The sequence below is a fragment of the Strigops habroptila genome, chromosome W, assembly GCF_004027225.2.
Source record: "Strigops habroptila isolate Jane chromosome W, bStrHab1.2.pri, whole genome shotgun sequence".
Lineage (NCBI taxonomy): Eukaryota > Metazoa > Chordata > Aves > Psittaciformes > Psittacidae > Strigops > Strigops habroptila.
In genome coordinates this window covers 3110336-3135266 of record NC_044301.2, presented here as the reverse complement: position 1 = coordinate 3135266, position 24931 = coordinate 3110336, and the positions used below count along the sequence as shown (strand labels likewise).

Below are 24931 nucleotides of genomic sequence, written 5' to 3'. Positions count from 1 at the left end.
TCTACCTGGACTTGTGCAAAGCATTCGACACTGTCCCACATGACATCCTTGTCTCTAAATTGGAGAGACATCAATTTGATAGATGGACCACTTGGTGGATAAAAAACTGGCTCGATGGCCGCACGCAAAGAGTTGTGGTAAATGGCTCGATGTCCAGTTGGAAACCTGTAACGAGTGGTGTCCCTCAGGGATCGGTGTTGGGACCGGTCCTGTTCAACATCTTTGTCGGTGACATGGACAGTGGGATTGAGTGTGCCCTCAGCAAGTTTGCCGACGACACCAAGCTGTGTGGTTCGGTTGATACGCTGAAGGGAAGGGATGCCATCCAGAGGGACCTTGACACGCTTGTGAGGTGGGTCAATGCCAACCTTATGAAGTTTAACCAAGGCAAGTGCAAGGTCCTACACCTGGGTCGGGGCAATCCCAGGCACTGCTACAGGCTGGGCAGAGAAGAGATTCAGAGCAGCCCTGCAGAAAAGGACTTGGGGGTGTTGGTTGATGAGAAGCTTAACATGAGCCAGCTTCAGTGTGCGCTTGCAGCCCAGAAAGCCAACCGTATCCTGGGCTGCATCAAAAGAAGTGTGACCAGCAGGTCGAAGGAGGTGATCCTGCCCCTCTACTCTGCTCTTGTGAGACCCCACTTGGAGTACTGCGTACAGTTCTGGTGTCCTCAACATAAAAAGGACATGGAGCTGTTGGAGCGAGTCCAGAGGAGGGCCACGAGGATGATAAGAGGGCTGGAGCACCTCCCATATGAAGACAGGCTGAGAGAGTTGGGGCTGTTCAGCCTGGAGAAGAGAAGGCTGCATGGAGACCTCATAGCAGCCTTCCAGTATCTGTAGGGGGCCTACAAGGATGCTGGGGAGGGACTCTTCCTTAGGGACTGTAGTGGTAGGACAAGGGGTAATGGGTTCAAACTTAAACAGGGGAAGTTTAGATTAGATATAAGGAAGAAGTTCTTTACAGTGCGGGTGGTGAAGCACTGGAATGGGTTGCCCAGGGAGGTTGTGGATGCTCCATCCCTGGCGGTGTTCAAGGCCAGGTTGGACAGAGCCTTGAGCCACGTGGTTTAGGGCAAGGTGTCCCTGCCCATGGCAGGGGGGTTGGAACTAGATGATCTTAAGGTCCTTTCCAACCCTTACGATTCTATGATTCTATGATTCTATGATCACCTCCTGCAAGCTCATGAGTGATGCATCCCAAAAAAGAAGTCAGGCAAGAACGCCAGGAGGCCTGCATGGATGAACAAGGAGCTCCTGGACAAACTCCAGCATAAAAAGGAAACCTGCGGAGGGTGGAAGCAAGGATGGGTAGCCTGGGAAGAATATAGAGAAATAGTCAGAGCAGCCAGGGATCAGGTTAGGAAAGCTAAAGCTCCGACGGAATTAAAGCTGGCCAGAGACTTTAAGGGCAACAAGAAAAGCTTCTATAGATACATTGGGGATAAAAGGAAGACCAGGGAAAGGGTGGGCCCCCTCCAGAAGATAAGGGGAGACCTAGTCACCTGGGACATGGAGAAGGCTGAGGTAACTCAACAACTTGTTTGCCTTGTTCTTCATGGGCAAGAGCTCCAGACATACCACCCAAGTCAGAAGGAAAGAGCAGGGACTGGGAGAATAAAGAATCGCCTGCTGTAGAAGATCAAGTTCGCGATCATCTAAAGGAACCTGAAGATGCACAAGTCCATGGGACCTGACAAGGTGCATCTATGGGTCCTGAGGGAGCTGCTGGATGAAGTTGCCAATCCATTATCCATGATATTTGAGAAGTTGTGGCAGTTTGGTGAAGCTCCTGCTGACTGAGAAAGGGGAAATATAACCCCTGTTTTAAAAAGGGAAACAAGGAAGACCCAGGGAACTACAGGCTGGTCAGTCTCACCTCGATGCCCGGCAAGATCATGGAGCAGATTCTCCTGGAAACTGTACTGAGGCACATGGACAACAAGGGGGTGACAGCCAACATGGCTTCACTAAGGGCAAATCATGTCTGACCAATTTGTTGGCCTTCTATGATGGAGCTACAGAACTGATGGATAGGGGCAGACTAGCTGATGTCGTCTACCTGGACTTGTGCAAAGCATTCAACACTGTCCAGCACTGTAGGCTTAAATCATAGGTTTAAACAATAGTGTGTGTGACTTTAACATAGTAGAATAGAGCAAACTGTTCTAACTTGCTAACACATAGAGAGAAAGGAATGTTCGGCTGACAGGGGAAGGAACATCATAGGACTGATAACAACTAAGGAGACAGTAAATAAGACCAAGGATGCCAGCTTTCAAAAAAGCAGAGTGGAGCCTGTAACTGATCTGAAATCAGACTCCACTGTCCATTGTCTCAAAGATTGGTATGAGAAGCTGAGATGGGATTCCACCAATCCATTGTCTCAGAGATGGGTGGGAGGAGTTAAGACTCCAAGGTTCACTGCCTGGGAGAAAGGTGTGAGGAGCTGAACTGGGACTCCACCATTCATTGCCCAAGAGATGAGTGGGAAAGAGCTGAGATAAGACTCTTCTGTCCATTACCTCAGGATTGGTGTGAGGAATTGCTGCCCATTATCCCAAGAATTGCTGCAGACATGTGCAGTTGAAGAGCTGGCTGCAAGACCAGGGAAACTGGTCCACCAGGAACCTGTAATACGTGATATTATGAACAGAGGTGCTCCCCCCCCAACTCATTATAAAAGGGGGAAAAGGTAATCACCAGAAGAAGAGATCACCATGAGGACAGCTCCAGAAGCACACCTTCAAAGAGACATTGCCACGTGGGCAACTCCATCAGGGCAACTCCATGAGGACTACTCCATGAGGACACCTTCAAGGGGACAACTCCAGAAGGACACCTCCTCGAGGACACCCACCTCTGACGACTACTATGGACTCTTGGAGACACTCTGCTCTGACACCAACTACGGACCCTGGAGGACTCCCACCACCTCAGACAACGACAGATCCCCAGGACACTGCTGGATCCACGGTGGTGACTATCTCCCTCTCTCTCTCTCTGCACCCCGAATCCTTGCTTCTTTTCTATTTTTTTTCTCCAATCTGTCCTATCGCTATCCCCTTTATTACAATAATTCCCCTTTTTTATAATAATTGTCTTTTTGTAATAAACCAACTGATTGATTATGGTACTTGACCTCGTTTGTGTCTTAATTTCACTCTTGGGATCACAAACAAAACAGGGTCCAACACTGGGGTTTTCTCCAGCACCCAACGTGGAGCAGAACAGGAGCAAGGACATACCAACTGCTAACTCAGCACTAGGACCTTGCGAGTATGTGCAGGCACTGAGGTCATTCAGTAAACACAGTGAGGAAGACTACTGGCGACCACCAGAGACCCCCACTCAGCAAGGAAGCACATGCATAATTAGAACGAAAATACTATAATTAGTTCCTGGAAGTCTCACGAATATGTAAATAATTTTCCCTGGAAAAGCTGTAAATATGCATGAGTATGATAAATATATAGCTGCTGCCGGCGAGCAATGGGTGTACTCACCTTTGCAAAACTATTCGCATGTGTGCCCAGCGCTGCAATAAAGAATGCTGCTTTCTAAAACTCCAAATTGAGTCTTAGAGTTTCTCTGACTGACTTTTACAGTAACAGCATCCTTTTTTCTAAACTGGAGAGACATAAATTTGATGGATGGACCACCCCGTGCATAAAGAACTGGCTGGATGGCCACATGCAGAGAGTTGCGGTCAACGGCTCAATGTCCAAATGGTGACCAGTAATGAGCGATGTCCCTCAGGGGTTCAACATCTTTGTCGGCAACACAGACAGTGCGATTGAGTGCGCCCTCAGCAAGTTTGCCGATGACACCAAGCTGTGTGGTGCAGTCAACACACTGGAGGGAAGGGATGCCATCCAGAGGGATCTTGACAGGCTGGAAAGGTAGGCCAGTGCAAACCTCATGAAGTTCAAGGTGGCCAAATGCAAGGTCCTGCACCTGGGTCAGGGCAATCCCAAGCACAAACACAGGCTGGGCAGACACTGGATTGAGAGCAGCCCTGAGGAGAAGGACTTGGGGGTGTTGATTGACAAGAAGCTCAACATGAGCCAGCAGTGTATGCTTGCAGCCCAGAAAGCCAGCCACATTCAGGGCTGCTTGAAAAGGAGTGTGGCCAGCAGGTCAAGGGAGCTGATTCTTCCCCTCTGCTCTCATGAGACCCCACCTGGAGTCCTACATTCAGCTCTGGGGCCCCCAACACAAGAGAGATGTGGACCCGCTTTAGTGAGTACAGAGGAGGGCCATGAAGATGCTCTGAGGGCTGGAGCACCTCTCCTATGAAGACAGGCTGAGAGTTGGGCTGCTTCAGCCTGGAGAAGAGAAAGCTCAGGGGAGACCTCATAACATTCTTCCAATAGCTAAATGGGGCCTATAAGAAATCTGGAGAGGGGCTTTTTACAAGGGCCTGTAGTGACAGGACAAGGGAGAATGGCTTTAAACTGAAAGAGGGTAAATTTATATTAGACATTAGGAAGAAATTATTCCCTGTGAGGGTGGTGAGACACTGGCACAGGTTTCCCAGAGAAGCTGTGGCTGCCCCAACTCTGGCAGTGTTCAAGACTGGGTTGGATGGGGCTTTGAGCAACCTGGTCTAGCAGAAGGTGTCCTGCCCAGGGCAGGAGGGTTGGATCTAGATGATCTTTAAGGTCCCTTCCAACCCTAACCATTCTAGCATTCTATGATAATGGCACAAGTTGCTAATTTTATCCTGGATGGCACAGCCTTTGAGAGCAACGAAAAGCAACATGCTACGGCAAAGCACTGAAGGTCTTTGTCACATAGTTCACATTTTGAATGTATTACAGTAGTGGCTTAAAAAAAATATACTCTGTATAGCAGACTATATAGAGTATATCTCTTTTATATCTATTAACTGTAGGTTAATTCAGTTAAAATAAACATACCAAACTGTAATTTTCAAAGGGAGGCACACACTGAAAGGAAAACAAGATGTTATCAAATACCACAGACAGCTGGAGCTTTTGGGCTCTGCAGAATACCTTGCTCTCTCAATAGCTTCTGTTCTATGCACGTTGGAAAGCTGGCCCAGGCAAAAACGGTCTCCTCCAGAAGGATCCACGTATCCATCAACAGTAACAATTGGACAGCTTGAAGGGACCTTAAATGTTTCTCCAACTTGCACATCCATTTCAAAATATGCGATTGAACACCAATATTCTGGAGCTAAAGAATATATACTATTAACTCACTGAAAGGCAGAAAAAGCCCCTATAAACCCATTCCAGACAATCAATTAAGCTTTCTGCAACTGCATTTGTCATTCAGAGTAAGAGTGCACATTCACATAAGCAAGTTCAGATAGACAAAGACATGTCTGCTAGTACAGAAAAATACAACATTCTACAATGAACATGGACTTGTTGCTATTATTTGAGCACATACCAATAAAAGCGGGTTTTGTAGTTATGACCTTATAGGTCTTTGTACAGTTTATTATTCCAGTTATATTTTGCAAGCTATCTGCATTCCTACACCTTATGACTATTGCTTGATTTTGTCTTCCTTTAGCATAAGGAAGTAATATATATACAGGGTGCCCAGAGAAGCTGTGGCTGCCCCATCCCTGGCAGTGTTCAAGGCCAGGTTGGACACAGGGGCTTGGAGCAACCTGCTCTAGTGGAAGGCATCCCTGCATGTAGCAGGAGGTTGGAACTAGATGAGCTTTAAGGTCCCTTCCGACCCAAATCATTCAGTGATTCTATATGTCTATTCATGGCTAGGCTAACAGAAACTAACTCTGAAACAGATCTGGTTTAAGATGTAAGAGAAACTACCTTCTAGGTGGAAAAAACCCAACCCAAAACCCACAAAAAAAACCCCAAAAACACGAAAACCCAAAACAAACAAAAATACCCCAACACAGACTTAAACCAGAAAATTAGTAGCTTCCACAATATTAGCATTACATGTTAGATTCTACTCACCAGGATGATTTGATATAGGAGGCTGGAATGCAAGTTCATTGTGGACTGGCCCTTTAAAAGAAAACATGCAATTTGTTTTACATAAGGAAAAATAAGGTTTTCTTTCTTGTTTTCCTACGAAAAAGAGACTTGTGAGGATGCCAGATGTTATGAAACCCAGCAATTTCTGAATCACTTGGCAAAAATCTGACAGGGGAGAAAAACACTCACAGAAAATTACACTCATAAAGGTTTCCTAAAAACTCAGAAGTCAAGTAGAGCAAAGAGCTCTATTAGTATCCCAGAAGGAAAGACTGCATGCTGCCCAAGCCAGACCTAGCACCAGGAGAGAGCAGAAACCAGATGTAGCACAGAAATGTAACAGAAATAGGACTTAAACTTCATATCTGCCCCCAAGTTGGGCAAGGAAAGAATCATTCTTGTCCTGGGTTCAGCTGTAACAGTTATTTTTCTCCTTCTTAGTTACTAGTGCAGTGCTGTGTTTTTGACTTTAGTCTGACAACAACACTGATAACACACCAATGTTTTCAGTTGTTGCTAAGTAACTCTTAGTCCGATCAAGGATGTTTTCAGTCTTAAGCTCTGCCAGGGAGGAGGGGCATGGGAAGCCGGGAGGAAGCAGAGACAGGACACCTGACCCAAACTGGCCAAAGGGGTATTCCATACCACAGCATGTCATGCCCAGAATATAAACTGGGGGGAGTTACCCAGAAGGCACAGATTACTGCTTGGGTCAGGCTGGGTATCAGTCTGCAGGTGGTGAGCAATTGTATTGTGCATCACTTGTGTTTATTGTTTTCTTTTCCTTTTCCCCTTTTAGTTTTATATTCTCTCCCCTTGTTATTTCCCTTATCATTATTATTGGGGGTAGCAGTAGTGGTTTTGTATTATACCTTAGTTATTGGACTGTTCTTATCTCAACCGGTGGGATTTACATTCTTTTGATTCTCCTCCCTATCCCTCCGGGAGCAGGGGGGAAAGAAGGGGGGGAGTGAGCGAGCAGCTGCATGGTTCCGAGTCACCGGTTGGGCTTAAACCACAATTGTATAGAGGCACATGATATACATCTGTCAGAAACCACACTTCATTTATCAATCACAGAACAAGTTGCCCAGCATGCTGTGGACTTGACCATGAGAAACACTCCCTGAAGATGGAAAAAAGCCCTAGAGAACTCATTTTCTTAAGAAAAAAAAAAAAAAAAACAACCTGAATACCATCTTGGTATCAGTCAGCTTATTCTCTCCACTTTCATAAACTAACTAGGTCCTTTACAGGCAGCAGAGAACAAAAAAGTAAGACTTAAACATAGTATTATAACAGCAGCTTTTGCAATAAGATGTCCAAACAGGCACAATGTTGGTAGGTGTCAAAACATTCAACTTTCTGAAGTGAAAAATGGCAGCAGCCAAGATAAGCTCTATGTGGTATCACCAGCCAGTTACAAATATTAATTATGCAAAGATACATGCACTCAGAAGCATTTACAGAGTATCTACAGCACCACTAAAGTTCTACATCCTGGTACTTCCAAAGTGTAAGATAAATTAAGTGGGATCCTAACAGAACAAAATAATGTAACTTAATAACCATATCTAAACCACGATTTTCTTGTAAAGAGACAAGGTGAAAAGTCTTTCTAACATTAACTCACAGTGTATTCTCCTCTCCACTAACAAAGACTGCTGCAAACAGATGATCTGGTTAAATACTATATTAGGAAATAAAGAACTGTTTAGCTTTTTGCCACAAAACTTAGAAAAACTTGTATTTGGGTGGGAGTTTTTTTGCATAATACTCTTATAATGCATATACTGTGCTAGACACTTGCACTAGAAGTTTGATCACTTCCCCCCCCCCCCATCTCCTGTACCTTAAAACAAGAGGTTGCGGTCCTATTTCGCAGATGAAAAAGACTTTCAATTTTGTGTGGCAAATGTACTCATGAATCAGGCTGTGGTAAGACCACTTTATTGACAAGTACCTTACTGCACAAGCTTTCACAAAGTTCTTTTAAACTGGCTAATGTACATGGACACACATCTTCCAAAGCTTTAATGTAGACTGTTACATCATTAAGACAGGACTTCAAAATTTTTAGAAAATAAAAACAGCTGGGACATTCCAAGGTTTGAAAGAAAAATATCCACATTCTGAATCAACTTCGTTTGCCACAAAGTAAATATTTACAACAAGATTGCACAGCTTTAAGAACAAGTTTAGAAGGGAAATTATAATTTTGTTAGGTAATAAGGCATCTATAATATAGATGGTATCACTATAGCTATCTGGATTTCTAATCTCTGCTGCTTTAACAGAGGAAAGTAGTCCATTAAGCTCTGATATTTATTTGTCAGAATATACTAAACACAGTTATGGTAGTTCTGTAATAAAAAAGGATTTGGGGGTAAAGAATCATCACAAGGGAGCCTCCACCATTCAACAAAATTGAAAACAAAGTGATGTGAAAATCTGTACTAACAGTAATGTCCAGGATGCATAGGTGGATGATGCTGAAGATGGCCATTCTGGTGGTGAGGTATGGTAGGTGTGTAGGCTGCCGTCCGACTTCCAGTCCAAGTTGTAGTACTATCTAGAAAGAGAAAGGAGCAGTTGGCTAAGGGAGTTTCTCCGCATCTCACTTCTAATCCTCTATTTCTCCTGAACATTTGGAAACTGGTTTTAGAAAACTAAGAAGAGTGCACATATGTATATACTCACTGTGATGGTAAGTAGCTAGCTGAGCTGTAAACCCATTCTGCAGAGTTCCTGGCTGAGGCCCTGAAGCAATCTGTAAGAGTCCATCACTATGGCTACCTGTCAATATACTGATAGGTTGACCTGGTAAAAGAAGACTACCTATTCGTGAACATTCCACAATTTCAATTAAGAAGAAAGAGCTCAGCACTACTGGGTAGGAAAATAGACCCAACTAAGGGCACTGCATGACACAGTTCCTACAAGTTTTGTTTCGGTATTGTTTTTTTCCCCCCCATCTACCAGAGTGTCTTAGGAAACTTGAAGCAACATGCTCTGCATCAGCTAATTTTGACTCTGACACCCTTAATATTTTAGAAGTATGCAGAGAACTGTGTTCATCAACTGCATCTTTGTTTCATTCACATCTCATTTTTCAGTTTGAAAGGAAAGATGTCACAGGTTTTATTGAATAACATAGCTGGAGTAGATTTGGTATGAATCCAAACAGGCCAACAGTAAGTCCATTAAGTTGCTTATTTTCAGCATGTTGTAACTACTGTTCCTAAGGAGAACACTCGCTTAAATTTACATTCCTCAAAAATATACTGATATACTGAACGGTATTTTAAAATAGTGCTCGAACAAGGCTGCACACATCACTGGACTCCTTCCTGAGAAAGTTGCTGGGTTGTTGTTTTTTTCCTCCCAAATAAATATTTCAAGAATTGTCTAAGCTTTAAAGTAAAATTACAGATATTTCAGAAAAGGTTAACAGAATTTGATTTTAAAAGGCTTCAGCTCAGCCATTAACACTAAACTGATCAGCAGTTTCACAAGCACTCTCAGACTGGTGTAGCTAGCAGAATTTAACACATTGAAAACTTGAACCAAAACCTAAAATCCAAGCTTTTTTTCCTGTCCACTGAGCTCCAACAGTTATAGCACTGATGAGAAAAAGTTACTATGAACTGTTGTACAAAGGCAATAAAATTAAACCACCTATCCTGTTTTCTCTGCTTGAGATAGACATCATATCTTAGCTTGGTGTCCTGGGTTCAGCTGTAGTAGTCATTTTTCTCCTTCTTAGTAGCTGGTGCAGTGCTGTCCAACTTTAGTCTGAGAACATTGGTGATAATACACCAATGTTTTTAGTTGTTGCTAAGTAATGTTTACTCTGATTGCTGCTCGGGACGGGCTGGATATTGGTCAGTGGGTGGTGAGCAACTGTATTCTCTCCCCTTGTTATTTCTCTTATCATTATTATTATTAGTGGTAGCAGTAGTAATTTTGTATTATACCTTAGTTACCGGACTGCTCTTATCTCAACCCGTGGGATTTACATTCTTTGATTCTCCTCCCCATCCCTCCAGAAGCAGAGGGAAAGAAGGGGGAGGAGTGAGCGAGTGGCTGCGTGGTTCTGAGTTACCAGGTGGGCTTAAACCACGACACTTGGCAAAACCATCATTAGTCTCAGCAAAAAAGTAGTCAGCTAAAATTAAAGAACATTATGAAAACACCATGCTACCGTAATTCAAATTTGATAACGTGAAATCCATTATATTCATACATCTTTGACATTAAAGTGACAAAGAGTATGTGAAACCCCTCTCCAAACTTCTTGGCTTCCCTACATTAGTGCTGCACAACACTGCGTACGTAAGTGCTTTAATGTCTAGCTGGAACGAAGAGTGAGGTTTGTTGTTGGTAAACCAGACTCTTCCACTTGTACTAAATACACACAGAAAAGAAAGAAAAACGTCAATGCAGCACTCCAATGGACTCATGAAAATATTAATTAGGGCTGTCCCTCTGGTAGTACAGTGGGCCATTACAAAAATCAAAGAATCACAGATTCATGAAGGTTGGAAGGGATCTCTGGAGATCATCTAGTCCAACCCCCTGCCAAGGCAGAGCCACCTAAAGCAGGTTACACAGGAATGCATCCAGGCGGGTTTTGAATGTTTCCAGAGAGGGAGACTCCACAACCCTCCTGGGCAGCCTGTTCCAATGCTCTGCCACCCTCAATGTAAAGAAGTTCTTCCTCATGTTGAGGTGAAACTTCTTGTGTTTTAGTTTATGGCCATTGCTCCTTGTCCTGTCACTGGGCACCACTGAAAAGAGTCTGGCACCATCCTCCTTGTAACCACCTTTGAGATATTGGTATGCATTAATGAGATCCCCTCTCGGTCTGCTCTTCTCTAGACTAAACAGGCCCAGCTCCTGCAATCTCTCATCATAAGAGAGATGCTCCAAACCCCTGATCATCCTTGTGGCCCTCCACTGGACCCTCTCCAGTAGCTCTTTGTCTTTCTTGTACTGAGGAGCCCAGAACTGAACACAGTACTCCAGATGTCACCTCACCAGGGTCGAGTAGAGGGGGAGGATCACACTCCTCCCAATGCACCCCAGGATACTATTGGCCCTCCTGGCCACAAGGGCACACTGCCAGCTCATAGTCAACTTATCATCTAGCAATACTCCCAGGTCCTTCTCAGCTGAACTGCTCTCTAGTAGGTCAGCCCCCAACCTGTACTGGTACTTGGGGCTCTTCCTCCCCAGGTGCAGTACCCTACACTTGCCCTTGTTGAACCTCATTAGGTTTCTCTCTGCCCAAGTCTCCAGCCTATCAAGATCCTGCTAAAAGGCAGCACAGCCTTCAGGTCTATCAGCTACTCCCCCAGCTTCATATCATCACCAAACTTGATGAGGGTACACTCTTCATCCAGGTCATTGATAAACAAGTTGAATAAGATCAGACCCAGTATTGATCCCTGGGGAACACCACTGACTACAGGCCTCCAACTGGATTCTACTCCACTGATCACAACCATCTGAACTCTGCCATTCAGCCAGTTCTCAATCCACCTCACTGTCCATTAATCTAACCCACACTTCCTAAGCTTACCTAGGAGGATGTTATGGGAGACAGTGTCAAAAGCCTTGCTGAAGTCAAGGTAGATAATATCCACTGCTCTCCCCTCATCAACCCTTCCTGCCATGTCATCATAAAGGGTATTAGACTGTTCAAGCAAGATTTCCCCTTGGTGAACCCATGCTGACTGCTACTGATGGCCGCCTTCTCTTCTACATGCTTGGTGATGACCTCCAGAATGATCTTTCATCACCTTTCCAGGGATGGAGGTGAGGCTGACTGGCAGGTAGTTTCCCGGGTCCTCCTTCTTGCCCTTTTTGTAGATGGGAGTGACACTGGCCTTCCTCCAGTCATCGGGCACCTCTCTCATTCTCCATGATTTTTCAAAGATGATGGAGAGCAGCAGAGCAACATCTGCCAGCTCCTTCAGCACTCATGGGTGAACCCCATCCAGGCCCATGGATTTATGGGTGTTAAGTCTGTCTAGCCTCTCCCTAACCCAACTCTCTACAACCAGGGGGAAGTCTTCCAGGAGAAATTCTTTCTTTCTCTGGCCTTCATCTCTAACCTCCGAGATCTGGGACTCCTGAGGGCCGTTCTTAGCGGTGAAGACTGTGGCAAAGAAGGCATTCAGTAATTCCGCCTTCTCTGTGTCTTCTCTTACCAGGACACCCCTCTGATTCAGCAGCAGCCCCACATTTTCCCTTATCTTCCTTTTGCTGCTGATATACTTGTAGAAGCCCTTAAAGTTAATACTCGAAGACTGATTTTGTCAGCTCTGGAACACTAAAGATTTGTCTGAAAACCTCTCAATACTGCCACCTATCAATATACCTGTTTGTTGTCCTGCTTGCTGTTGTAATAGAATAATAAAATTTTTCCATTCCTACAGCAGTTATTCAAATAATAGCCATGTTATGTCAACAGTTGTTTTAACATAGTATCACTCAAACTTTGGCATATTTAAATAGGCTTGTAACCCTCGTGCAGTGTCAGTCTCATAAAAAAAAGATACTAGCTCACCAGGAAAAGTTACTCAAATTATGCTCCAAGTCAAAACCTTATGCTAATGCTTACGAGACTGCCCAGATCATACTGACACACATTTTCTCTTTGATCTGTCACATTTTCAGTTTAGTATTTCATATAATCTTGATGATCTTACTTGTTGAAGCCACAGGAATGTTGGGAAAATTAGTGGTGCTGGTAGTGCTAGCCTCAGTAGGAGCTAACATGGCTGGGGTGCTATAAGGCTCAGTAGATGCCCTGTTACTTGGTGGATGCTGGATGGTTTGGACTGAATGGCCTTCAGCAGAAGACAATGACAGCTGCCCCTCATAGTCATGAACATATTCGTCTTTCACCAGCATGCTTGATGGAGCTGTGAAGAAGCAAATGGTTAAACACGCAAAGCAAATCTATTTTCAGGATTTAACTACAAATCGCACTACTACTTTTAAGGAACAGCAATGCTATTAAAACTACTGGGGGAGGATTTAACCTATCTAAACATTGATACAGCACTCCTCTAGATTACAAATAAACACCTCAAGTCAGCAGCAGGAAATTTTGAAGTGCAACTGGATGGAAAAGCTAACTGTTTATTTTGCTGATTGCTATCAAACAAGCAGTTTAGTCCCACAGTAGTAGACTCCAATAACATTTTGGTTTCCAGTCCATCGCTGAGTGACTGGACATGGTTAATAAAAGGGAAAAACATGCTTTTCATCAAGCACCTAAGTACATGTTAATGCAGTAGCTAACAAGCCAATTCCTAGTATAAGAGTAAGAACATAATAAAGCTCCTATGAAAAACCTAATTCATGAGCACAGCACAAAAAACTTCATGTATTCCTTCAGTAATTTTAAGCAACTCCCAAATTGACTAGAAAAATCAAATTCACATTCAAAGACACTGTAACACTACCTTATATTTAACAGCGTAGCCACTAATTCAGAATATTCCACATACAGTGTAAGGAAATTACTACCATGGCCACTAAATAATTTATTTCTATATATCCTATTGAGCATGTTCAAGTATAACTCTTGCACTACATTACCTTTCATGCTCATTTTTCAAGCAGTCTTAAATATATTAAAATTTGACAGTAATTTTCTGTTTCCTGCTGCAAAAGCATTAGCACAACAAGGAAACACTTATACATTTAACTGCTGGCTACTAAGCTTTGATTCTGTACACAAGGATCATTTTTCAGAAGATACAGGTAACAATGCAAATAGCAGAGCTGAACACACAAAGTTAAAGCTTGTGAAGTTAATAGTTTGTTGGGTTGTTTGAGGTTTTTTTTAATTCATTTTCGCTTGAATACTTCTAATACTGTGCTAAGAACATTAGATTACCCAAACTTACTTTTCTATGAATTTCTTCTGGAAGGAAAAAACAATTAGTTTTGAAATAAAGTAGCTGCACAATCTCAGATTTCCAAATAATGTTCATTGGACATTTAATGTCCAATTTCTCTCAAGTTTCAGGGAGAGCAAGAATATTAGACTCATTCAAATGCATATTAATTACAGAATTTCTATTATTTTCTTGTTAAACTACTTCTTAAAACATAAGCATGTATTATTCCCAATCCAATTAATTAATATATCATACAGGTGCACATATTTTCATGTGTTCGCTGAATGCCGCTTATTAAAAAAAATAGTGAGGTTTTTGTTTTCCTTTTTTCTTGGTGTTTTTAAGTAGCAGGCAATGAATACAGAACATACCTGCAAGCTGAGCTGAAGCCTCAATTTAAAGAATTTATCAATACTTGCCTCTCGTATGCTACTTCGCTGGTTTTCCGAAACCAAAAAGACAAATGCATTTCCATCTGTTCTCTATACTCCCTCCCAAGGAGATACACAGGAATAAACTGTGTACATACTGAAGAGTTTAAAACAGTTTGTGCCCAGAGAAATGCAACAGTAAGCAGAACTACTTACCAGAACTCTGTAGTGTCAGTCCTGAGAGATCTTTAAAAAGAAAAAGAAAAGGGGGTATATGGAGGATTATATACACAGATATCTTCAACTATGAATATTAAGTTTATCAGCCTTTACAAATTAGTACTACAGACTCTACGTATTATACCCCTTCCATCATAAGTCTCGATGTCAAGTTATTCCCAGGGTACACATTAACTGCAAGAACTGTGTGCAAACCAACAGAAAGGCTTAAACAAAAGCCACAAATTGTTCTTTCAAATTTAGAATAAAGGTAAAAGAATAATTCCATTAAGAAGATGGACAAGAGCATGAGAGTAAATTATTATTAGATCATTAAAAAATTAATGTTTCTAATTTAGGCCTGTATTCTCTACACTCAAAAGGAAAACATTTTACATTTTAGTCCCACTGTTCCATTTCAAATCAAAAGTCTACTTACCAATGCCAGGTGATACTACACGCTCATAATGGTAAGGATTTACACAGACACTGTCACATTTTAAGTCAAAAGCATACTGGCAATATTTAACATGCTTGAGTTCATTTTTATGAAGATCAGGCCACCTCCAAAGACGAGCGTAAATCACGTGAGGGAATCCCTTGCGACCAGCCACCTAAAGAGTTAGACACAAAAGTTGATTGGGACAGTTGAAAGATATTTTACTTTATTTAGTAAGGAGCAAAGCTGTAAGAAGACAAACACCACAACCACCACCACAACCTCTCTCCATCAAAACATGGAGAGAAAAAAAAAAAAAGTGGTATACAGTTTACCTAAGTTCTGTACTCAACAGAAAAATTTCTATTATGGTTTTGCTACAGTTAAGTCAACATTATGATTCTTAAGAAAAAATACTGGATACAAAATGTCAGAAGCAGAATTTGTGCTTAATATAGTATGTATGGTCACCTTCCCCACTATGGATGATGATGGAGCTTTGACCCAGAAGAGAAGGAACGAGGCACTAAGCTACACTATAAGGAATTTACAAGTATAAGAACATCAATCCATTATACTGAAAATAAAAAATAAATAACACTTCTAGGGTAGACAGAGAGCTAGCCAGCAAACATGACATCTGTCATAGAACAAGGAAATCGCAACCCAAGCTATACAGGTACTGAGTACTGATGATGCAAGGCTAACATATATCCTCAGTACAGACTCCTTGGAGTACCTTAGCAAGGGATCATAGGTCTGTCTTCACGCTGCTGACCAACACAGAGCTAACAGAAGATTGTAGTGAAAATACCAGGATAAACAGATGAATTTATGTGACCCTGCTTTTTACTGCCACACGCACACTTGTTTAGAACAGCTGATCCAACACCTTCTGCTCCTTTGGGGGGGGGGGGGGGGAAGGGGGAAATCAACTACTGCAGCAGTCCAGAGCTCCAGGCACAAAACGTGCCTACAAATGGGGACAAGGGGGGATGCAAGAGAAGAGCTACTCTTCCTTAACACTCTAGGATCCTGTGTCACTTCTGCTCCAGCTTCGCTAGGAGGAAAACATCTGATTTTCACTTGTACTAACCTGAAGCCTCCCATCCAGTGTTCTCTGTATTGTAACACACTTGCTAGGATGAGCTCCATTTGTGGTTATAGCTGTAATCAAAGAATCCAATTCATCTTTTTTCTCCTTTAGCTTTTTAACTAAACTTTCAATTGCGCGTTTTGCAAAAGTTTCACTCTCTCCACCTTGTCGATGGCACATCAAGCTGTGAACAATGCTCAGACAAGCATCATTACTTGTTGGTGTGTTAGTAATAGACATATTGTCCATTTGTCACAGCTTTTTCTTTCAGATCAAATGTCAGTTTTGAGGGCTGTTATGATTTTCAAGCTGATGAACAAGAGATGATCCAAGTTAAGTATTAGATGTACTGTCTCTTGGTAAAACCTAGGAGGAAAAAATATCTACATTAGAATTTGTTTTTAACAACTTGCAGATCATGTTACTAAAGGAAGTCTGTGGCTTTTTTCTTCTTTTATTTTCAAGCTAAGTGCAGGATATTAAAAGCACATGAAAAAAAAAAAAAACCAACACCAAAAACCCATAAAAACACCTGCATTGCTTGTCCCGTGATAGCCAATGCATGTTTAAGACACTGCTTGCACAGTTTTAGATATAAGATCATTGGGTTTTTCCCCCTAGTAACAATATATTTAAATATTGATTATAGTTTATATACATGTACACATAGTATGTACATATAGAAAGGTAGAGATTATTAGATGAACAGGCTCTGAATCAGGAAAAGGAGAATGGTGACAATTATTTCCTGTTTCATACTGGTAGGATGAGACCAAGTGAAAATACTGACTAGGAATCAAAGGGCATTGATTTAAATAAAATTTGATTAGTGAAGAAGCATGAATGCACACCAAAAGCATCTGTCATCTTTATTTAATAACCCTGTTCAAATAGTTCAGCTATGCTCTGACCTCAGACCATCTCTTTGCTAATCAGAAAGGCAAAAAAATTGTACCTGACCATTAGCTTAATACAGATTTATGTAAATTAATATTGCGTGTATCTTTCTATATGAAAACCCCAGCTGGCACATTTGTCTTTACTTGTTTGGATCCAGCTTCTTCTGGATCAAGACAAATCAACTGAAGTCATTAAAAAAGCACTTCCAAATTGTCTCAAACTGAACTGCCTTAATTGTACTAAAAAGACGACCAGGACTAAGTCCCTCCTAATACATTGGGCCTTTAAACTCGATTTGTTAAGAACCTGTAGCGGTTTCCGGTCATGAAGTCAAAGCCAGCAGACCTCATCCTTCTGAAGTTTCCTTTAATTCACAAATTAGAAGAGCTGGCCTGATTTTCTCAATTCTGAATGAGCTAATTACTATGCTTTATCCAGAAACATAGCACAGCAGGTTTTGTGCACTCACAGAAAAGGAGTCTAATGTTGTCAAAAAGTTGCTTTGGTTCTTTAAGCAGCTCTGGCTTCAGGTAGTGTTGTGGTTTAAGCCCAGCTAGTAACTCAGAACCACGTAGCCGCTCACTCACTCCCGCCCCTTCTTCCCCCCTGGTCCCGGAGGGATGGGGAGGAGAATCGGAAGAATGTAACTCCCACGGGCTGAGATAAGAGCAGTCCCGCAACTAAGGTATAATACAAAACCACTACTGCTACCACCAGTGATAATAACGATTAGTGAAATAACAAGGGGAGAGGATACAATTGCTCACCACCCACCGACCGATACCCAGCCCGACCCGAGCAGCAATCTGGGCCTTCCGGGTAACTCCCCCCAGTTTCTATACTGGGCATGACGTGCCATGGTATGGAATACCCCTTTGGCTAGTTTGGGTCTGGCATCCTGTCTCTGCTTCCTCCCAGGTTCCCCTCCTCCCTGGCAGAGCATGAGGCTGAGAAAGTCCTTGATTGGAGTAAACATTACTTAGCAACAACTAAAAACATCGGTGTGTTATCAGCGTTGTTCCCAGACTAGAGTCGAAAACACAGCACTGCACCAGCTACTAAGAAGGAGAAAAATGACTGCTATAGCTGAACCCAGGACTGGCAGTCATCCACTAACACCATTCTACCAACTATGTAGTCTGACTTTCTTAAAACACTGGCAGCAAATACTCCTAGGTGATTTTACTACATTTCCTGAGTGAGCTTAATATATAAGCCTTGCTGAAAATAACATGTTGTTCTCAGCAATGTAAATAAAATTTTATTTCAATAGTTAAGGAAGAAAAGTTTGTTCACATTATCTAAGGAACACATCCAATCAAAGACCTGTTACTGCACTGGAATTTTCCACATTATTAGAGGTACAGTAGTAGCAGCTATTTATTGGAAACAAATGCATTGCACAAAAATAAGAGTGGGATGTTAATTTAGGAAGTTAATGCATCACACAAATGACAGTGTGAATGCACAGCTTCCCTTCTTGCACAAGGAATAATGTAACATAAATCTGGCACAATTCTAAAAGGAAACAACATCTTATTAAATATTTTCTCCAATTTCAACTTGAATACAGCATGCTTTGGTACACTTGGAAGAAAAAACCCGAACATACAAAAATATCCAACACATTGCTAATCCTTCCTACCTCCTCCATTTTCAGTAGTTTTCTTCTTTTGTAAGGACACTTCTGGACCTAATTTCTCCCAAAGGAAAACAGTTACCTAAAAGTTTGAGAAAGATCATTTTACCTAGCTATTAAAGTTTCTCCCTCAGTGCTAGGTTTTTTTGCACTTCAACCTAATAAGCCTCTTGAAAAAAAAAAAAATAAAAAAAAATAAAATCAAGCTTAACCTGCCAATCATTCTCCATGGCAACTCACACTCACATAAATCCGTAAAAGCTTGCCAGCTAAAACAGAATAGAACATAATTTTCCTTAGATATAAAACAGCATCCCAGATAGATAAGCATAACTAATCACAAATAAGTGACTTGATAAAGCTATTAGCCAAAAGAGCTTTAAATAAAGAGATGTTTAAAATTAGACATGCAGCTCTCTCTCCTACACTCCTAAAACCACAAATGAGAATTTTGCTTGCTGACTTTCAGAAGACTAAGATCAAGCAAATAAACCCTTATTTAAGTGGAATGATCTTCAGAAATGCCTAGTCACCCCTCAGCTGCCACTGTGCTCAATAGGAGCTTCTGACTGTTCAGCACTTTTGAAAGCTGAGCCACTTGTTTAGGAGTTTGAATACTGTTACATGCTGCTGGTGCATAACTGCACAGTAATTCAGAAGTCTCCCCTACAGAATTCCCGGATTTAATCTTGCAATTTTGATCCCCAGAAGGAGGGGGTGAGGTCAGTGGCTATCAGTGTGGCACATACTGATAAATGCTGTGGCATATTTCTTCACCAGAAGCATTATTCTATTTTGCAGACAAGCCAAGCATTCACATTCCACAAATTTAGTTTCTCACAAAATAGCTCTATGAGCTTATCTTTGACTGAGTCACACATTCAAGAGGTGCTTTAACACCTTCTTATTATATTACTTTCATGTGTGCAAATAAAAGCAAAATGCAATCTTAATGAATTATATTTTTTAGAAGAGAGCCTTTGAAGATAAGGTTCCAGCACGCCTTCAGACACAGAGTGTTAGATGTTCTGCAAAACAGCATGCATGTGCAATTTAACATTTACTTGGCACGAACATGAAACTTCAAATTCATTCCTTAGCAGGCCCCCTGCCCAAGTAGGCAATCCCACACTACAGCTCAGGCTTAGATTTACACAAATTTAATGGAAACAGAAATGGGCAAGAGAGTGCTTTGGGGGAAAAGGAGCAGACAGAAGAGACAGGGAACACAAGAAAAACAGCATCAGGAGACAGTTCTTTTAATGAAGCTCTCAGCTTTGCCTACCAAACAAGGTGTTTCTCTCCCTTTTGCTAGCATGCTGTGAGCAGAACACGGGGGGGGGGGGGGAGGAGGACAAGCTAATGTAAAATGCTAAAAAGTTACAAAGTTAGAGACGTACCTCGTTATGTTATAGAGAATAATGTATTTCAATAACTAAGTATTAACAAGTATGCTACAAAACAAGTGTACAATAACTAGTGTTCTGCGATAGTCTAATATTGGAACAAGACTAAGATCCTCTGAAGGGGAGTTAAATCTGAAAGACAAAAGAAGTTAAGATTGCCAGGTAATTTAAAACACCTTTGATGATCTGTCACAAACACACTGCTATCTCAGAGAACTGATAAGTAACCATTTAACTGAAGCTCTTCCTTCAAGACTGACACAGACTGGAACAAATACCCTAATTCTTCCATTCATCCTACTTCCCCACAGCTGCCTTGCTGAAGGGTGATGTATCTTTTTAGCCTGTGCAGTGAAATTCAAAACATGAAGCAGGTGTCTAGAAATGCAACACTGGTGCCACATGCCTCATTTCATGTCTCTGGATAATTCTGACAGAAATTGTTACCTGAACAATATAAATAGATTCTAAGAACACAGGCATCTATAATAGTATGCTACCTCATATAACAAAAATCAAATATATTATTGACTTATCTACGCGGAAGTAACATTACTGAGCTCTCACACTAGTGCCCTCATTGCACTTAGATTTATCTTATGGGCAGGAATGCAAAAAAACCATTGTACCAGACTCAAACTATTCCTGTGTTCTCAGATCAACTGCTATATTCTCTCTCTCAAAACAGTGATCATTTTACTAGCACGACTAGAAAAGGAAGACCAGGTTTAATATTCAGCATCTTCTGCAAAAGCTAACTCAGAGCTCCAGAAGAGCATTCCTGTTTGTGGAAGCAAGGTGCTCCTGACCAAAAAGCAAAAAAGCAGATGAGATCTCACCCAAAGGGATAATCGATGCATTTATGAAACAGAAAATTAATATTCTACCTTGTTTGCCAGTATCTCTTCAGCTACACCAGCAAGACAGTATTATAAGCTAGCACACCTTAAGAACAACATGCCAAAGCCCAAGGGTAACAAAAACATTGTGAGCCATGACTTCAAAATATTTGTAGCAGCTCTTCAGGCAGCATACTAGGTATTTAAGAGATAAGATCACTTGGACAGCCTCACACGAGGCCCAAGAGTTGCTGAGGTATATTTCAGTTTTAAATTCTTCACCAAAAAAAGCATGCAGACACATACAGATGTAGGCAGACACACACATAGTCTGAAGAAGGTACAAGGGGTTTTAGAAAGAAAAAAGGTTTTCTGTTTTCCATGGTTAGGAAACCACAAAAAAAAACAAACCACACCACCAAAAACCAAAACAACAAAAAAGAAAACACCCACCCAAAACAACACACACACATATGGACTTGATTTCCTTGCTTTTACAGAGGAATTACTGCAGTTGTACAGAAGCTCAACTGAGACATAAGGGCAGGGGCTGCTAAAAAAAATAAAAAAATAAAAAAAAAAAAATTAAGACTTCACCTAAACCCCTGTCAATGTTCCCTAGCCATTCAGCCAAGCAAATTTTGAAACTTATCTGAAAAATCCCTTCTTCCAAACAATTCCCATTTCCAATACACTAATGTGGTTGCAATTTGCTGAGAAGTTACAAATCCAGATTTCTTAAAAAGAACTCACATTCCCTTCTACATACTAACAACCACCTTAAGTGAATACTTTTCACACTCGCAAGTTACTTATCTTCCCCCTCTCCTCCCACAATTTGTGGAGAACAATCAACCCCAAACAAGAAAAGGAAATAATATGCTTACGCAAACCAGGCGGTTATGAATGGAGCTAGAAATCAGGGATGTCACCCAAAGGACTATGATCCAGGCAATCAGCACTCCAGCAGCTTGGGCAAGATAGTTAATCCAGGCCCAACGCTGATATGATACACGACCCTATTCATTTACAGTAGGGTTTAAGGCAATCCCAGCTGCAAATTCACCAAGAAACTCAGTCTAAAAATGCAACAGTCCAAATGCCACTGGATAATTACTTTAAGATACAAGCAAAAGGCCAAAACCCCCTCCATGTTACCTAATATACATCATATACTGTAACATCAATTTTAACATAAAAATACAGCCTGCCCAAAGGGTGAATAGGAACAAAATGTTTGTAGACAGAAGAACAATTAGCAATAAAGAGCAAGAGAAAGTGTACTAAGGAGATACTGCACTCACACTGTTCTGTACAATAAGAGCTAACATTCCCCAGAATACTATTTTTGTGCTCATATCCGAATCACTAGTATCAATTCTGCTCATCTCACTGTGAGTAGCTACAAAAGTTTAAAACACACAGCAGCGTAAAAGGAACTGGAGTTTAGAGACAGCTCTGAATTGCAACTCTTTCACCTCAGCATAAATACACAGTCAAAAAGTATGAGCAGCCATTTCTTTGTGGAAGAAACTGATCTAATGTAGCTGCCCAAGTGCAGTTCTCGGCATCTTTACTCCTCTCAGCTTCTACCTGTGCACTCCAATGGCTTTCAAAAGCACTTTACAAATGCAACAGACTGATCCTGTAAACAAAGCAAACATTTCTGCTGCACAAGGTTCCATGGTTTTTAATCTTGTTCAAGGAACAACAGTAAAAAACACATCCAAATCCTTATCTTGTCTTTGAAGGGGGGGGGGGGTCAGGACATGATGAAAAACATCGCGCTATGATGCCGATGTGACTACATAGACACGTGTTAAATCCTAGAAAGTTGCATTTTTCATTTTGGTTCCACTTCTCTCCCTACTTCTTATTTTTGACAAAATGTATAGCTGAAAAAACCTCCTCTTTTCAATACAGGCATCTGTACAGTCAGAGAAGGAAGACCACTGCAAGTTGCACCACTGGAGTGGGAAGGGCAGCAAACTCCTCTACAAGTGGATCTATTTCCACAGCACAGGTCTAGGCACCTCACACTACCTCACCTCCAAGAGGGCACCCTTGGTGTCCTGACAAGGAAGAAGTCACCCCCAGGTGCTAGGATGAGGAGGGGATAAGGACAGGATGAAAATCTAGGAACAGCAGGAGAGTCCACATTCAGAAAGCAGGTGGTAGAACTCCTTGCCGTAGAATGACAGAGCAAACCTGAACTGAACACCCTTCCTCAGAGTATCCTGCAAGACCCATCTTCTTGCAGAAAGCTTCCTTCAACAAGGACAAATAGTAATTTGTCAAAACCTCACAGAGGAAACAATTGTGGCTACACCAAGCAATAAAAAGGAAGAATCAAACCTTGTTCAGGCAGAAGTGGTGTGATTTTTCACTTGTACGTAATGTTTCAATACCCTAAAATAGGTGTATTAGAACATCTGTTCTTTATTGTAATCTGTACAAGGATAATGTTCTCTGCATTCACTTGAGCTTTAAAAAAAAAAAAAAAAAAAATCACCTCTGGGCAAAGCAAGCATGGAAAATTCCAAAAGTAGAGTTTTTCCACAAGGTTAGCAACATAGGAAAACAGAGTCCTAAAATTCCAGCAGGGCTTTAACAATAGCATGGCGAAGGCTGCTCCTCACTAGGATCCATGGATCTACTCTCAGCACCTTTGTTCTCCACTAAATCTGTTGATACCTCTCGAAACTCACATCCCCTTATGTAAAGGGCCATCTACTAAAAAAAAAAAAAAAAAAAAAAAAAAAAAAAAAAAAAAAGGAATTCTAATCAGCTTGACACACTTACTGCTTCTCTTCAGGCTTCAGCTCTTTTGAAATTGTTTCTATATCAATATTAAACATGCATGCTTATGCAACAAGCAAATCAAAATAGGTTCATGAAGGCAAAGTGAGGAGAAACTCCTTCCAGTAGCAATTTGGCCAACATAAGAGGAGGGCCGGAAGGACAAGCTGCCTACGCTGGAGTACAAAAACATGCTTTATAGGGCAGTACAGCTATTTCAGCAACCTTGCATGGAATTACCGAATAAAGTAACAAGAGTACAAGAGTCTTGCAATGTAGAAGATGACAGCTATCACAGTCTGAAATCACTCTCGCCTGTTGACAGTGGCATGCTGTTCTTAACCAAGAAGTGGTTAAGAACAGTGATAAAAGACACCACCATCCTACTCTGACCATATGCGTTTGAAAACGATTGGTTTGCAGTGGTACAATTTGGGCTCTAAGTAATAACACACCTAACCCACAACTAGATTACACCATAAATTAACCAGCCTTCCGTGGTAAGAACTCAACTACACGCTAAGTTACAAACCTTCCCAAAACCCCACCCCCAGAAACAGGGATGGGAAGGAAAGACAATAAAGAAGGAATCATCTTTAATTAACATCCCTTGTGCTGAACAGCCCTGCGCTGTCTGAAAATCAGCTAAAAGCACCGTTCTCTGGTATTGCAAAGAAGATAGCAGATTTCAAAGAACTAAACGCCAAGCAGCTCACGCAAAACCATCCAAGGCATTTTCCAGCGTGCGGGAAAGAGCACGAAGAGAGCGGCCTACACGAACGGCACTAGAGGAAAGTTTATCTGAGGCAGGGCCACCGGGAGAACCCTTCCGAGAGGGCACTAAGATTAAAAAAAAAACCAAACTACTAAAAGTTTGGGGGCGGGGATCATATTTTTTTCTCGCTCAGAGAAACGCAGCCGGACGAAATGGAGCCCGAAGGCCCGAGGCGACGAGAGAAGCAGGCGGGAGTAGGAGACACGCTGCGGGCGGCCTCGATGGGTGGGCAGGAACCGAGAGCGGATAGTTACCTGGGCTGTGGGCAGCGGCGGCGGAGCGGCCGCTCTCCGGACACGGCCTATGGCTGTGGCGAGGGGCAGCAGCAGCGGCGCGGCGAAAAAGACGGGGGGGGGGAGCGGAAGAGAGAAAGTGGGGCCTTCCTTCGCCTCAGCCAGTACGGCGGGGGGGAGGGGACCAGACCTCCACCCTCCCTGGGCTGCGACCAGGCCAACACTCACAGGCCCACAGCACGGGAGAGGGGAGGACCCAACCGCCCTAAAACAACCGCCACCGCAACTCCAACCGCTCACGCTCCGCGGCAGC

General features: G+C 42.1%; 1 protein-coding gene across 3 annotated transcripts in view; it reads right to left on the bottom strand.

Annotated features, from left to right (window-relative positions):
• The window catches only part of LOC115619208 (mothers against decapentaplegic homolog 4-like), a 32830-nt gene extending 8154 nt beyond the window's left edge, over positions 1-24676 (bottom strand). Inside the window, exons 1-9 of one of the 3 annotated variants that reach the window (XM_030511255.1) lie at positions 24640-24676; positions 16028-16393; positions 14932-15106; positions 14490-14519; positions 12700-12915; positions 8684-8803; positions 8445-8555; positions 5963-6013; positions 5018-5201 (exon numbers count right to left, since the gene is read on the bottom strand). In XM_030511255.1, the coding sequence (XP_030367115.1) occupies positions 5018-5201; positions 5963-6013; positions 8445-8555; positions 8684-8803; positions 12700-12915; positions 14490-14519; positions 14932-15106; positions 16028-16276 (1136 nt within the window). In that variant the 5' untranslated portion in view covers positions 16277-16393; positions 24640-24676. Of the gene's footprint in view, positions 1-5017; positions 5202-5962; positions 6014-8444; positions 8556-8683; positions 8804-12699; positions 12916-14489; positions 14520-14931; positions 15107-16027; positions 16443-24639 lie in introns of those variants that run through there. The other 2 variants (XM_030511253.1, XM_030511254.1) reach the window with 2 other exon arrangements.
• Between the last annotated feature and the right edge of the window lie 255 nt (positions 24677-24931).